A 12,500-nucleotide genomic window follows, 5' to 3' on the forward strand; every position below is an offset into this window, starting at 1 on the left:
TACAGTATTAGGGGACCACTAAGGTCTATATAAAAGAGACTTCAGATACAGTATTAGGGGACCACTAAGGTCTATATAAAAGAGACTTCAGATACAGTATTAGGGGACCACTAAGGTCTATATAAAAGATACTTCAGATACAGTATTAGGGGACCACTAAGGTCTATATAAAAGAGACTTCAGATACAGTATTAGGAGACCACTAAGGTCTATATAAAAGAGACTTCAGATACAGTATTAGGGGACCACTAAGGTCTATATAAAAGAGACTTCAGATACAGTATTAGGAGACCACTAAGGTCTATATAAAAGCACCCAAAAAGCAGCATGTCATAGGACCTTTTTAAAATGTTGACGTATATGTGACCTGTGTTTTCTCTCCCAGAATCCTCCAGACTGGCAGGAGATCTTGACCTACTTCAGGGGGTCTGAGCTGCAGAACTATTTCACCAAAATCCTGGAGGACGACCTGCGGGCCATTGTCAAACCGCAGTACGTGGACCAGATCCCAAAAACTGTCAAGGTAAACGAGTTTTAACACATCTTGTACACAGCACAGCGGTGGGAAGTGACTAAGTATATTTGTACATTTGTTCAAGCACTGTACTTAAGTCCCGCCCTACGAAGCAACTCGATTGGTTGGCGTTAGGCGTTGACCTCGAGTGGTTAAGGTTAGGATAGCCGATTGGTCAGGGGGATAGGACCTGAACCAATCGGGTTAAGTTACCTAGCGTAAGCATGGACGCCTGGCCAATAGTAGTGTGTGAATGCTATTGAAGGCCGGATCTTGCCTAGAAGTTTCGTGGGTTCCATAATACTGTAACAAGGATGGACCGAATCCAGATTTTTGGGGTTCGGCCGAATACCAAATCCCACTGGTTAAGATTCTGCCAAATACCGAATCCTCCTCCCATCCTCAGTCCATTAACACAGTAAACACATTTATGAAGTAAACAACATCCACAGCAGTGTATTTTTCATTTGCCATACCTGAAGTTGCTGCTTTCTGGCTGATGTCTGGAGATTCCTTCATGCACAACTCGTATTCTTTCGGACGTTTCGTACCAAATGTTGGCCATGTTGTGTATAGTTTAGGGTCCTCGCCACCACCAGACCAATCAGCATTGAACAGATTGAACATGTAGCTGGACTTGAATGGCCTTCAATGGAAACAACTACTTGTTCTGCTCACCAGTTCCATTTCCACTTTCTCACAGCCTGCTGCGTTGAACGCTCCACCTACGTAAACACCTTCCCGTAATCAACGGCCTCCGTCATTACGGTGACCAGCGTAGCGCGCGTAGTGCAAGCGTAGGGTTCGGTTCGGGAGAAATCGAACCCCGTCAAAAAGCCCAATATTCGGCCGAAGCCGAATCCTAGATTTGGTGCATCCCTGCACGATAACGCCTCACTGGGATGTATGTGAGGTCAACCAGGGCTCCAGACTATCTTTTTTCACTAGGAGCACAGTGAAAAAATGTTAGGGGCGCAACCACTAAGATTGGTAGTAATTTCCACCGTATTACTAATAAATACTTTGGTAATAGATGCAGAAATCCCAGTGTGCTGTTTCAAATTCAGGGTCACATTGTATTGTGCACTTTTGAAGATGCAACATAGAAGGTAAACCGTCAGCACCATCGCTGTTATGACAGTACTAATATATTAACAAAATATTAGGGCTGCCACCTGTTAGTCGACTAATCGGTCGTTTTGGTCTTAGTCAACTAAGATTTCTTTAGTCGATTAGTCATTTTTTATGCTTATTAATGCTTAATTACTTATTTCCAAGAAACTGTTTTGGTAAATTTATGGTAAACACAAGATTTAAAGTGGTGCTTTTGCAGCATTAATTGTGGAGAAACTCAGTTTTACAGATGGTTAATTAACTACATTTATATTGTGCTTTTCTAGTCTTAACCACGTCTCAAAGCTCACAGCTCTGTCAATTAAATCAACTAATCGATTAGTCGACAAAATCCTATAAGTGTTAGTCGACTAAGGAGTTCTTTAGTCGAGGACAGCCCTACAAAATATACACCATACATTCAGAATTTTGAAAAAAGTGCTTGGTAATAAAGTGCTTAGTAACCTTTTGGTCATTTCACAGTTAAAAACAATACTTAACAAATGTATGTAAACATTAGGGGCACTGGCCAATAACATTCCACTAGAACAAGTAGGCCTAAACAACTTGTGCCTTTTACTCACTCCCCCAAATTTACTGGTCGCACATGTGCGACTGGATGTAAAATTCAGTCGCACACTCTCAAATTTTGGCCGCAAAATGCGACCATTTGATCGGTGTCTGGAGCCCTGTCAACACTGAAGTGCCCTGGAAAAAAATAATTTTAGTTAAATAAATACTTGTGCACAAATGATTATCTTGTCTGCGAATTGCCGACCTTACACTAAACGGCTTTTCAAGCAATTCCACTGTCCCGGTAGTCTGACCAGACCAAGCTCAATCTTTTAAGATCAATCAGATCCAGTGTACTGTCCCTGAATAATTCCCAATATTGGAACGAAGAGAGTCTTGCTAGAGTTGGTGCACGCTCCCGTCATCTCAATAGCTTTGTGTCAGGTGGTCATAAAACTCCGATCAAGTCCTGTTCCTGTCTTGACGTTTCCCACGAAATCAAGCGTGTTTGACATTATCGTAAGGTCGTTGGTAATAAAATCTGTCTGTGACTGAAAACTCGGAGACATTATGATGGATTGTTTTCAGACGTGAGATGGTGTCACACTTTAATCTTTTCACAGTCTTCTAGTGTCTGGTAGGCATAAGATAAATAAATATACTGTATATCTTCTGGGGCCTTGAAGACAATACACAATTTAAAACTCTGAGAGAATCCGTTTTGAATAATGAGTACTTTTAATTTTTGATACTTTAAAGTAAATGTTGCTGGTAATACTTCTCCCCTTTTTTACTCAATTTTGAATGCTTTTACTTGCAACGGAGTACTTTTTTATTTTTTTTACACAGTGCAGTGCTTAAGGGAATGCTCAAAGTACTTCTTCAACCACTGGTCTTGTTACTTTTTCATAATTTTGGTTTCAGTAATTTTGGACTGATTGTAATTCTTCTTATCTTGCCTGCAGGGGTCAGTGGGATCCATCCTGAGCAGGAAAGACGACACAGACACACAGACCATTGTCTGTGCCCAGCTAGGTAACACACACACACACACACACACACACAATAATTTTACAAAGTCAATGCAAAGATGCAAATTTGTGGCGCTGAGTAGGAGAAGGGCTTTTTAACCTGATGGGCTAATATTTCGTTTTGAACATGCAATTTAATTTTCCAAAAGTTTATTTGCTGTCAATCATAGTTTTACATTAACTCTTTCCTCTATCGCTGACGTTAATGTCTGACCAATGTGATCGTTCAGAGCGTTTTGACAAATCCCAACAATAGAGAGCCAAAGTCCCGCCCTTCTACTTCCGGTCCATGGGACTTTTATTCGGAAAAAATATGAACGAGAGTCAATGGAGAGATGATAATTATTTTGTGATCCCGTTTGAATTGAGCCATGGATTACAACATATGATGTTCGTCAATTTATAACATTATTTTTCAACCGAAGAAAGTCTCAGTTTATTGTTAAACTGTTGAAGTATAGGACTGAAAATACGTAATTAGAAAGACTACAAACTTCATGGATGACGTCTCTCTGAAGCTACGATGTCTCTGTGTATCGTACCGGGGATGTAACGTTACTCTAATGATCAGACGATCTCGCTCGTTCTTTTGCTTATCTGCTGAAAACACTTCACTGGATAAAACACATCAGGTAAGATAGTGTTACATGTTGTTGTTTAACAGGGCTAAGCTAGCTAGCTAGCGAGCAAGCCGAGCATCAAGCTAGGTGAGGTAGATTGTGTGAGACAGGCAAGGTTTCTTCCCAAGAGGGAGTTTTTCCTCGCCACTGTCGCACTGCTTGCTCTTGAGGGAATTACTGGAATTGCTGGAATTGTTGGGGCTTTGTAAATTATAGAGTGTGGTCTAGAACTACTCTATCTGTAAAGTGTCTCGAGATAACTCTTGTTATGATTTGATACTATTAATAAAATTGAATTGAAATTGAGATGTAGTCCACTGGGAGATGTATTCCACTGGGAGATGTATTCCACTGGGAGATGTATTCCACTGGGAGATGTATTCCACTGGGAGATGTATTCCACTGGGAGATGTAGTCCACAGGGAGATGTATTCCACTGGGAGATGTATTCCACTGGGAGATGTATTCCACTGGGAGATGTATTCCACTGGGAGATGTAGTCCACAGGGAGATGTATTCCACTGGGAGATGTATTCCACTGGGAGATGTATTCCACTGGGAGATGTATTCCACTGGGAGATGTAGTCCACTGGGAGATGTATTCCACTGGGAGATGTATTCCACTGGGAGATGTAGTCCACTGGGAGATGTAGTCCACTGGGAGATGTATTCCACTGGGAGATGTAGTCCACTGGGAGATGTAGTCCACTGGGAGATGTAGTCCACTGGGAGATGTAGTCCACTGGGAGATGTAGTCCACTGGGAGATGTAGTCCACAGGGAGATGTAATCCACTGAGCGGTTTCACAAAAAACTAAGTGGTACTACGACAAACCTACGGGTAACTGAGACTTTCCTCTGTTGAAAATTAATCTTTTAAATTGACGAACATCATATTTGTAATCCATGGCTTAAATTCAAACGGGATCAAAAAATAATTTGCCTCTCCCCGTTCACTACCGTTCATATTTTTTCCGAGTTAAGGTCCCGTGAGGTCCACCGGAAGGGGCGCGGGACTTTGTCTCTCTATAAGAAGACAAAATGTTGCTGTTTGCTTTTGTTTCTAACCTGTCTGTGTCGTGATTGGCTGTTTTTCTGTTGTTGTTGTTGTTGTTGCCGGGCAGATCTGACTCACCTCCGAGAGAGGAACGTGGAGGACCTGTCCGGAGGAGAGCTGCAGAGGTTCGCCTGTGCCGTCGTCTGCATCCAGAGAGCAGACATGTGAGGGGAAAACGACCCGAGCCGCCAGTCGTAGATGTATTATCTAAACTTTAAATGCGCAGGCTGACATTTAGTTTTCTCTGCTTCAGTTTTATGTTCGATGAGCCGTCCAGTTACCTGGATGTGAAACAGAGGCTGAAGGCTGCCATCACCATCCGCTCACTCATCACCCCGGACAGGTAACGATCGTCATTCACTTCAATTTCTAAGTACTCGTGAGGTATTTTTTTCACAGTGTGGGATTAACTTAAAGGAACACGCCGAATTATTGGGAATTTAGCTTATTCACCGTAACCCCCAGAGTTAGACTAGTCCATACATACCCTTCTCATCTCCATGCGTGCTGTAACGCTGTCTGACGGCTCCAGCATTAGCTTAGCTTAGCACAGATCCTGCAGGTAACTGGTTCCAACTAGCCTACTGCTCCGAATTGTGACAAAAGTGACAAAATAACTCCAACATGTTCCTATTTACATGTTGTGATTTGTAGAGTCACAGCGTGTACAAAAAACAACGTAACATGAGACACAGCCATCTTCTAACAATAAACAAACCGGGAACTATATTCTCAGACAGGCTTCCTGCGAGCATATCACTCCGCCCAAGTACTATATTCTTCCGCCTGAGAATATAGTTCCCGGATTGTTTACAGTTAGAAGACGGCTGTGTCTCATGTTATGTTGTTTTTTGTACACGCCAGACTTCTATAAATCACAACATGTAAATAGGAACATGTTGGCGTTATTTTGTCACTTATTCGAGCAGTAGGATTACTGGAACCATTCACCTGCATGTTCTGTGCTGGCCTGATGCCGCTGGAGCCGTCAGACAGCATTACAGCACGCACGGAGATGAGAAGGGTATGTATGGACTTGTCTAACTCTGGGGGTTACGGTGAATAAGCTAAATTCCCAATAAGTCTGCGTGTTCCTTTTTAAAGGACAATTCCAGTGCAAAATGAACCTAGGGGGTTTAATAACACACGTGTGTCCTGTGTTTTCATGCTAATCGAATGTGACCATTTTTAGCTCAAACTAGAGCTGCACAATTCATTGCAATTTTATCGAAATCGCAATATGGTCTAGTGCAATATCCAAATTGCAGGGGGGGGCGCAATATTTGTTTAAGGCAAAAATATGTGTCAAACCGTTCTAAAATTAAGTATTGCAGAGACATCCCGGCCTAGAAATTGTATCCCACAAAAAAAAATAATCGTTGTTTGGTACAGATCCTCGCAACAATCGCACTATAATCATTTTATTTTTTATTTTATTTTAATATTTTTCAATGACAATGAGAATAAGGATACAACAATGATAATTTCCTCCGATATCATGAATCGTATAAGATTCGCAGTATCAATTTAAAAATAATCGCAATTTCATATTTTCTCCATATCGTGCAGCCCTAGCTCAAACCGCTAATTAGCTTAGGGGGGTGGCACGATTCAGTTCGTATCACGGTTTTAGGGTCACGGTTGAAACACACACAAACACACACACACACACACACACAGAGGGTAGAGCGAGCCAGTATGTTCCTGGCGCACGCTGGGAAAACGCACATGCAGGCAGACTTAATTCAGGAGACACTAAAAGTTTGTTGACGCGGTAAAGGGACTATTAGGACAACGTGAGACTTTTAAGGTTATTAATTTAATTAATTTTCTCCCACGCCATCGCTGTGTGTTTCAGGTACATCATCGTGGTGGAGCACGATCTGAGCGTGCTGGACTATCTGTCGGACTTCATCTGCTGTCTGTACGGAGTCCCCAGCGCCTACGGAGTCGTCACCATGCCCTTCAGCGTCCGAGAGGGTAAAACTACAACATCCACAAACAACAACAAACCCAGATCAGAGATCAGATTTTTTTAGTTCAGTTTAAAAAACCGTATTTTTCGGACTATAAGTCGCTCCGGAGTATAAGTCGCATCAGTCAAAAAAAGCGTCATGAAGAGGAAAAAAACATATATAAGTCACACCGGACTATAAGTCGCATTTATTTAGATTATAAATACAAGAGTTATTCAACTACACAATAGCACACAGAACAATACGCTGAATACGGTAGGTGTCCGGTATGTTAACGTAACACATTAACAGTTATTGAACTACACAATAACACACAGAACAACTAGCTACCAGGGCGTGGAGCATGGAGGTATTAAAAGGCGTGGAGACGTAACTGCACCGTGAACGAGCCCCTCCAGACTCGTTCCTCCAGCTCTGGCCGTCTTGCTTTCAGCCCACGATTAGCCGATTAGCTTTCTTTGTTTTCTTCATTGCAGTAAGTCACCTTTTCGCCAGTCTCCCTCATAAGTTTCTCCCTCATTTCAAACTCTCTTTCTGCTGCTCGATTACCGTTTTCGGGGCTGCATATTTTACTACCTGCAGTTTGTTATCTCTTTTCTTTCTCAGTTGTCTTTAGGAGGAGCGTTCTAGTTGTCACAAGCCTAGAGCGCCCTCTCGCGGCTGTAGACGGTAATGTTTTCAGTATGAATTAACATGTAAAAACATGTTAAATTAGATATATTTTGATATATAAGTCCCACCTGACTTTAAGTCGCAGGACCAGCCAAAGTAGGAAAAAAAGTGCGACTTATAGTCCGGAAAATACGGTATATATTTTTAACACATTTTCTGATTTTTGTCACTTTTTTCAATGTTTTTGTCATTTTTTTCAATGTTTTTGTCACTTTCTTTCACTAACACCAACTTATTACCAATAGTTTTACATGTATTTTTGGAACTCATGGTCAATAAATCTCATTTATAGGAGATTTTAGACCTAATTTTTAAATGATGGATGATTCTGACTAATATTAGAGGAACTTAACGTATGTTGGTGGAGAATCACAGACGTGTGGATGTCAAAGTTTAGTCACTTTTTGAAACCATTTACATTTTTTCAAACGCCACAAAATGTAATACCCACAATTCAATGAAAGTAGTAATTGAGTACTTACAATTGTACTTAATTTTTTAAGTAATTTGGTTAAAAAGATTATATAGAAGTTTTGAGAAATTTTGACCCGAGGACAACATGAGGGCTAATGGAGGTGCAACACCGGTGGTTTCAAACTCATCTTGCACGGTTCATTGTTAGATTTATTTTTTTATTTTTATTTTTTTTGCCCGCTCGGGTAAGTTTAAAAAAAAAAATGTCTAACTTGCCCAAACTCTGGAAGTTTGAAGTTAGGTTGGAAATCCAAAGAGGCTTTGTTATGGAGATGATACACCATCCTGTCTCAGTACTGTGAACCGGCAGCTTTCAGAACGCTGCAGAACCTTTTATTTGGGCTGAACTGGGCTTAAAGGGGTGATAGACTGATTATATAGCAGGGATCTTCAACAAGGGGTCCGGGACCCTTAGGGGGGTCCTCAGAGTCAATGCAGGGGGGGGGCCTCCAAATTATGGTCTTCACATGAATCAAAATAATATAATGTCCGCAACACTGCTTTAAACTCCCATATTTAATATAAAATGCAAAGTTTCGACCCAGCTGGGTGCATTTTATATTAAATATGGGAGTTTAAAGCAGTGTTGCGTACATTATATTGTTAAGTACTTTTATTTGTCCTGCACCTGCCAGAAGGTGGGATGTGCACACAGTTACTTTTAACATGAATCAAACATATTATTAACAAATATAAATCCCCACTGATTATATGCTTACTGGCCTATAGCTTAGGTAAGGTAGTCACGAAGATATCCATCCACAGACACAGTTAAGGATTCAGTATGCCACATTTATGTTTAACATTATTGTTGGCATGATTTATAAACTCATGCCAACAATTATTAGGCTATTTTAATAGCTTAGTATTCTATGCAACAACAACAAAAAGAGGTGAAGGTGGCCCTACGTGTTACTTTAGGCCCAGTTTAATATGCAACTTAATTTCTACAATATAGCCTATGTAGTAAGGGGTCCCTGCTCCGTCTCTCTTTCAGTTAAAGGGGTCCTTGGCTTAAAAAATGTTGGAAGACCCTTGTTATATAGGGTATTTCACACTGTTCCTTAAGGTCTCCTAATAGGGTATGTAACATTGGTTGGGCTGAAAATTGCCCGAATGCTATTTTATTAGGCCCTTAACTAACATGTGAATGTGGCTCTATTTGTAAACAAGAGCTTTTCTTCCAAATATGGTGTGCTCATGAATATTTAGATGAGCTGCAGACAGCGGCAGCTAGAGCTGGGCGATATGGACCAAAAGTCATATCCCGATATATTTTGGCTGAATATCGATATACGATATATATCCCGATATTTTTTCCGCAAAGTGAGAGCAAATGTTCAGTCAAAGCCAAAATCAAATATGACATGTCACATGTAGTTTCATAGAAACAGTTGCAAAATCAAATAAATAATAAACCGGTTTCTTCACCTGGTTCATGATTAAATGCTCAGCTGTTCAAATAACAATAAAATGTAAACCTAAATACTGTATAACAGGAGTACCTTTTTTGAAATCAAAGCTCCATATTTGTGATTCGTTCCAAAGGTCAATTAAGCTTTTGATATTAATATAATCTACTTTGTTCAAAATGTAATGCCTCATGCCTGTAAGCCTAGGTTTATAGTCCCATTCTTCCACTTGATACTGCTTCCACTTAAGTAAACTAAAAGATGAACTATCGACTACAAAACAAAGAAACTAATTAATGTGTTAATACAAAGAATATTTATTATGATCGGTTCACAGATCTGAGTTCAAACGGAAACTTCACCCTTCTGAACTAAGAGTTTCTGCTTCAAGGTGAAGTTTAAAACAGACTGAAATGTCCAGGCTCATTCCTCCACTATCTATTTCTGTATGTATTTATGCGTTACGTGTAATTTTAACGGGCACTGAGCTCCAGATCCTGCAGCTGCAGACGGTCTCTGCTGCCCCGCTGTAGCTTCTCTCCGTCCGCCTGCCGCCGGCAAACTTAGTGGAACTTTCCGCCGATATCGACATACAGGTCGTCCTGGACTACGTGTAAGATCCTACCGATCACCACTCTGTCTTTGGCTGGTCCGATTTGGATCAGCGGGGACCCAGCGCAGCAGCGAGGCAAAGCTGTGTTTTTCCGGGGAAGAGACGCTGCGGCCGGCCACGGAGCTCTCCGCCTCCCGCTGCCGCCCGGAGCTCAGGTTGCTGGTCGGGCGGCATACATAATCATAAAACACATTGTCACCTGTTAAATGTTATTCATTGCGGTTTGTTCTTTTCATTTCCTCTATCGAACATAATTAAGCAGTACAAAAGTCCGGCATCTTTAGCGTTGATCTGAATGCTTCGGACCCCTGTTCCAAGATGGCGGCGGTTTTGACGTATGTTTAGAACCTCAAGGCGACATCTGTGTATATATCTATGGGAGCAAGGATCACATTTGAACTATATCGATATATGCGATATGGTCTAATTCCATATCTCATTTAAAAATATATCTATATATTTTTTATATCGATATATCGCCCAGCCCTAGCGGCAGCCCCGCTGGGCTCCATACCCAGAAGAAAGTCACCGTTTCTGGGTTAGCTGCTGGACAACCTGGGCTCGGGGCTCTGGAGCTGGCCGGCTGCCCCGGCATAGCTCTTAAGAACAAATGTCCTTGGGTGATAATTTCATTCTGGTCCTCTCTGTAACTTCCTATTCTCTCCCTCCATACTTTCAGGTATCAACATCTTCCTGGACGGTTACGTCCCCACGGAGAATCTCAGGTTTCGCGAGACCTCGTTGGTCTTCAAGGTGGCCGAGACGGCCAATGAGGAGGAGGTGAAGAGACTCCGACACTACCAGGTCTGTTCACATCCTCTGCTTCTATATCTCTGCTGCCGATCACGTCAACTTTTGTTTCCCTTAACCCTTGTGTTGTCTTCCCTTTGACCAGGAAATACGTTTTTTTTACCCCTATACCAACGTTTTTGTTGCTCTTTACAAAGTTTTTAGACGTTTTTGGTCACTATTTTCAATAAAAAAAAATTGCTTTTATCTTTTTCCACTGTTTCTGTCCGACTTTTTTTACGTTTTGTCTATGTTTATGGCGCTATTGGATAAAAAAATATATATATTTAAAATACAAGACGCAAATGGACTACATCTTAGCAGTGCCATGAGATCATGTGACTGCCTTGTGCATTAAGGCCTGAGTTACTTCCTGTGCACACTAAACAACTGATGGACGTGTTGGGATGAACACTGAAACGTCTTGCATTTTTACATTTTTTTTTTAATCCAGTGTTTTTAAATTCAAGCTTTGTTGAATTTTTTTTTTTTTAATCTACATTTTGCCACTATTCCAACGTTTCTACGCTTTCTTCCGGTGTTTTTGACTCGATTTTGTCACTTTTTCCAACGTTTTTGACCCTTATTTTATTTCGGATATAATTTTTTTTCTTTTTAAAACGGGTTAAATTTGACCCGAAGACAACATGAGGGTTAAAACGTTCAGCCCTATTTTCTATAATAAACAGGATTTGGAGTAGAGATGTCCCAATACTGCCTAAAACGCTGGTATCGGTATCGGGAAGTACTGGAGTTTACGCACCGATCCGATACCACGTAATAAAGCCCTAAAGCAGAGGTGTCAAACTCAACTTCCCAGAGGTCCACACTGTAAACTAAGAATCACATCAACACGGTGGTGATTAGTTTATTCACATGCTTTTACTGGATTATTATGTGTTTCATAGAGCCTTCTCACTTACAGCTTGGTCCACATAAAGCCCCCAAAAAAGTAACTTAGCCATCAAAGAAAGCCAGAAACGCCAGATAAGGCACCAAAAACGTGGGAAAAAGTGGGACAAACTTCAGAAAAAGCGACAAAATATTGAAAAAGCTACAAAAACTAGGCGGGCCAACATTTATTGTGAACCTAAATTGATATGCGGGCTGCATCAAAATCTGCAAGGGGCCGGATTTGGCCCCGCGGGCATTGAGTTTGACACATGTGCCCCAAAGAAAATCTACATTAAAGTAATTTATTTACGTTATTTTTCCGTTCTAACGGACTGTCAAACTGGAGAATTAAAGAAAGTTCTGGGGCATTCATCGTTTGTGGTTGTTTAACCTGAGCTAGACAGACAACAGAGATAGAAATAATATCACATCCATACAGAGATAGTAGTATACAACTGTTATACATCATATCACATCTATACAGAGATAGTAGTATACAGCTGTTATACATCATATCACATCCATACAGGGATAGTAGTATACAGCTGTTATACATCATATCACATCCATACAGAGATAGTAGTATACAGCTGTTATACATCATATCATCATACAGAGATAGTAGTATACAGCTGTTATACATCATATCACATCCATACAGGGATAGTAGTATACAGCTGTTATACATCATATCACATCTATACAGGGATAGTAGTATACAGCTGTTATACATCATATCACATCCATACAGGGATAGTAGTATACAGCTGTTATACATCATATCACATCCATACAGGGATAGTAGTATACAGCTGTTATACAT

At 40.8% G+C, this 12,500-nt stretch overlaps 1 protein-coding gene across 1 annotated transcript in view; it reads left to right on the forward strand.

Annotated features, from left to right (window-relative positions):
- The window catches only part of abce1 (ATP-binding cassette, sub-family E (OABP), member 1), a 30,867-nt gene that overhangs the window by 8,564 nt on the left and 9,803 nt on the right, over positions 1 to 12,500 (forward strand). Inside the window, exons 6-11 of the mRNA XM_028563967.1 lie at positions 386 to 523; positions 3,106 to 3,175; positions 4,915 to 5,011; positions 5,101 to 5,190; positions 6,706 to 6,827; positions 10,674 to 10,798. Of these exons, the coding sequence (XP_028419768.1) occupies positions 386 to 523; positions 3,106 to 3,175; positions 4,915 to 5,011; positions 5,101 to 5,190; positions 6,706 to 6,827; positions 10,674 to 10,798 (642 nt within the window). The remainder of the gene's footprint in view (positions 1 to 385; positions 524 to 3,105; positions 3,176 to 4,914; positions 5,012 to 5,100; positions 5,191 to 6,705; positions 6,828 to 10,673; positions 10,799 to 12,500) is intronic.

The sequence above is a fragment of the Perca flavescens genome, chromosome 19 (genome assembly GCF_004354835.1).
Source record: "Perca flavescens isolate YP-PL-M2 chromosome 19, PFLA_1.0, whole genome shotgun sequence".
NCBI classification, from domain to species: domain Eukaryota; kingdom Metazoa; phylum Chordata; class Actinopteri; order Perciformes; family Percidae; genus Perca; species Perca flavescens.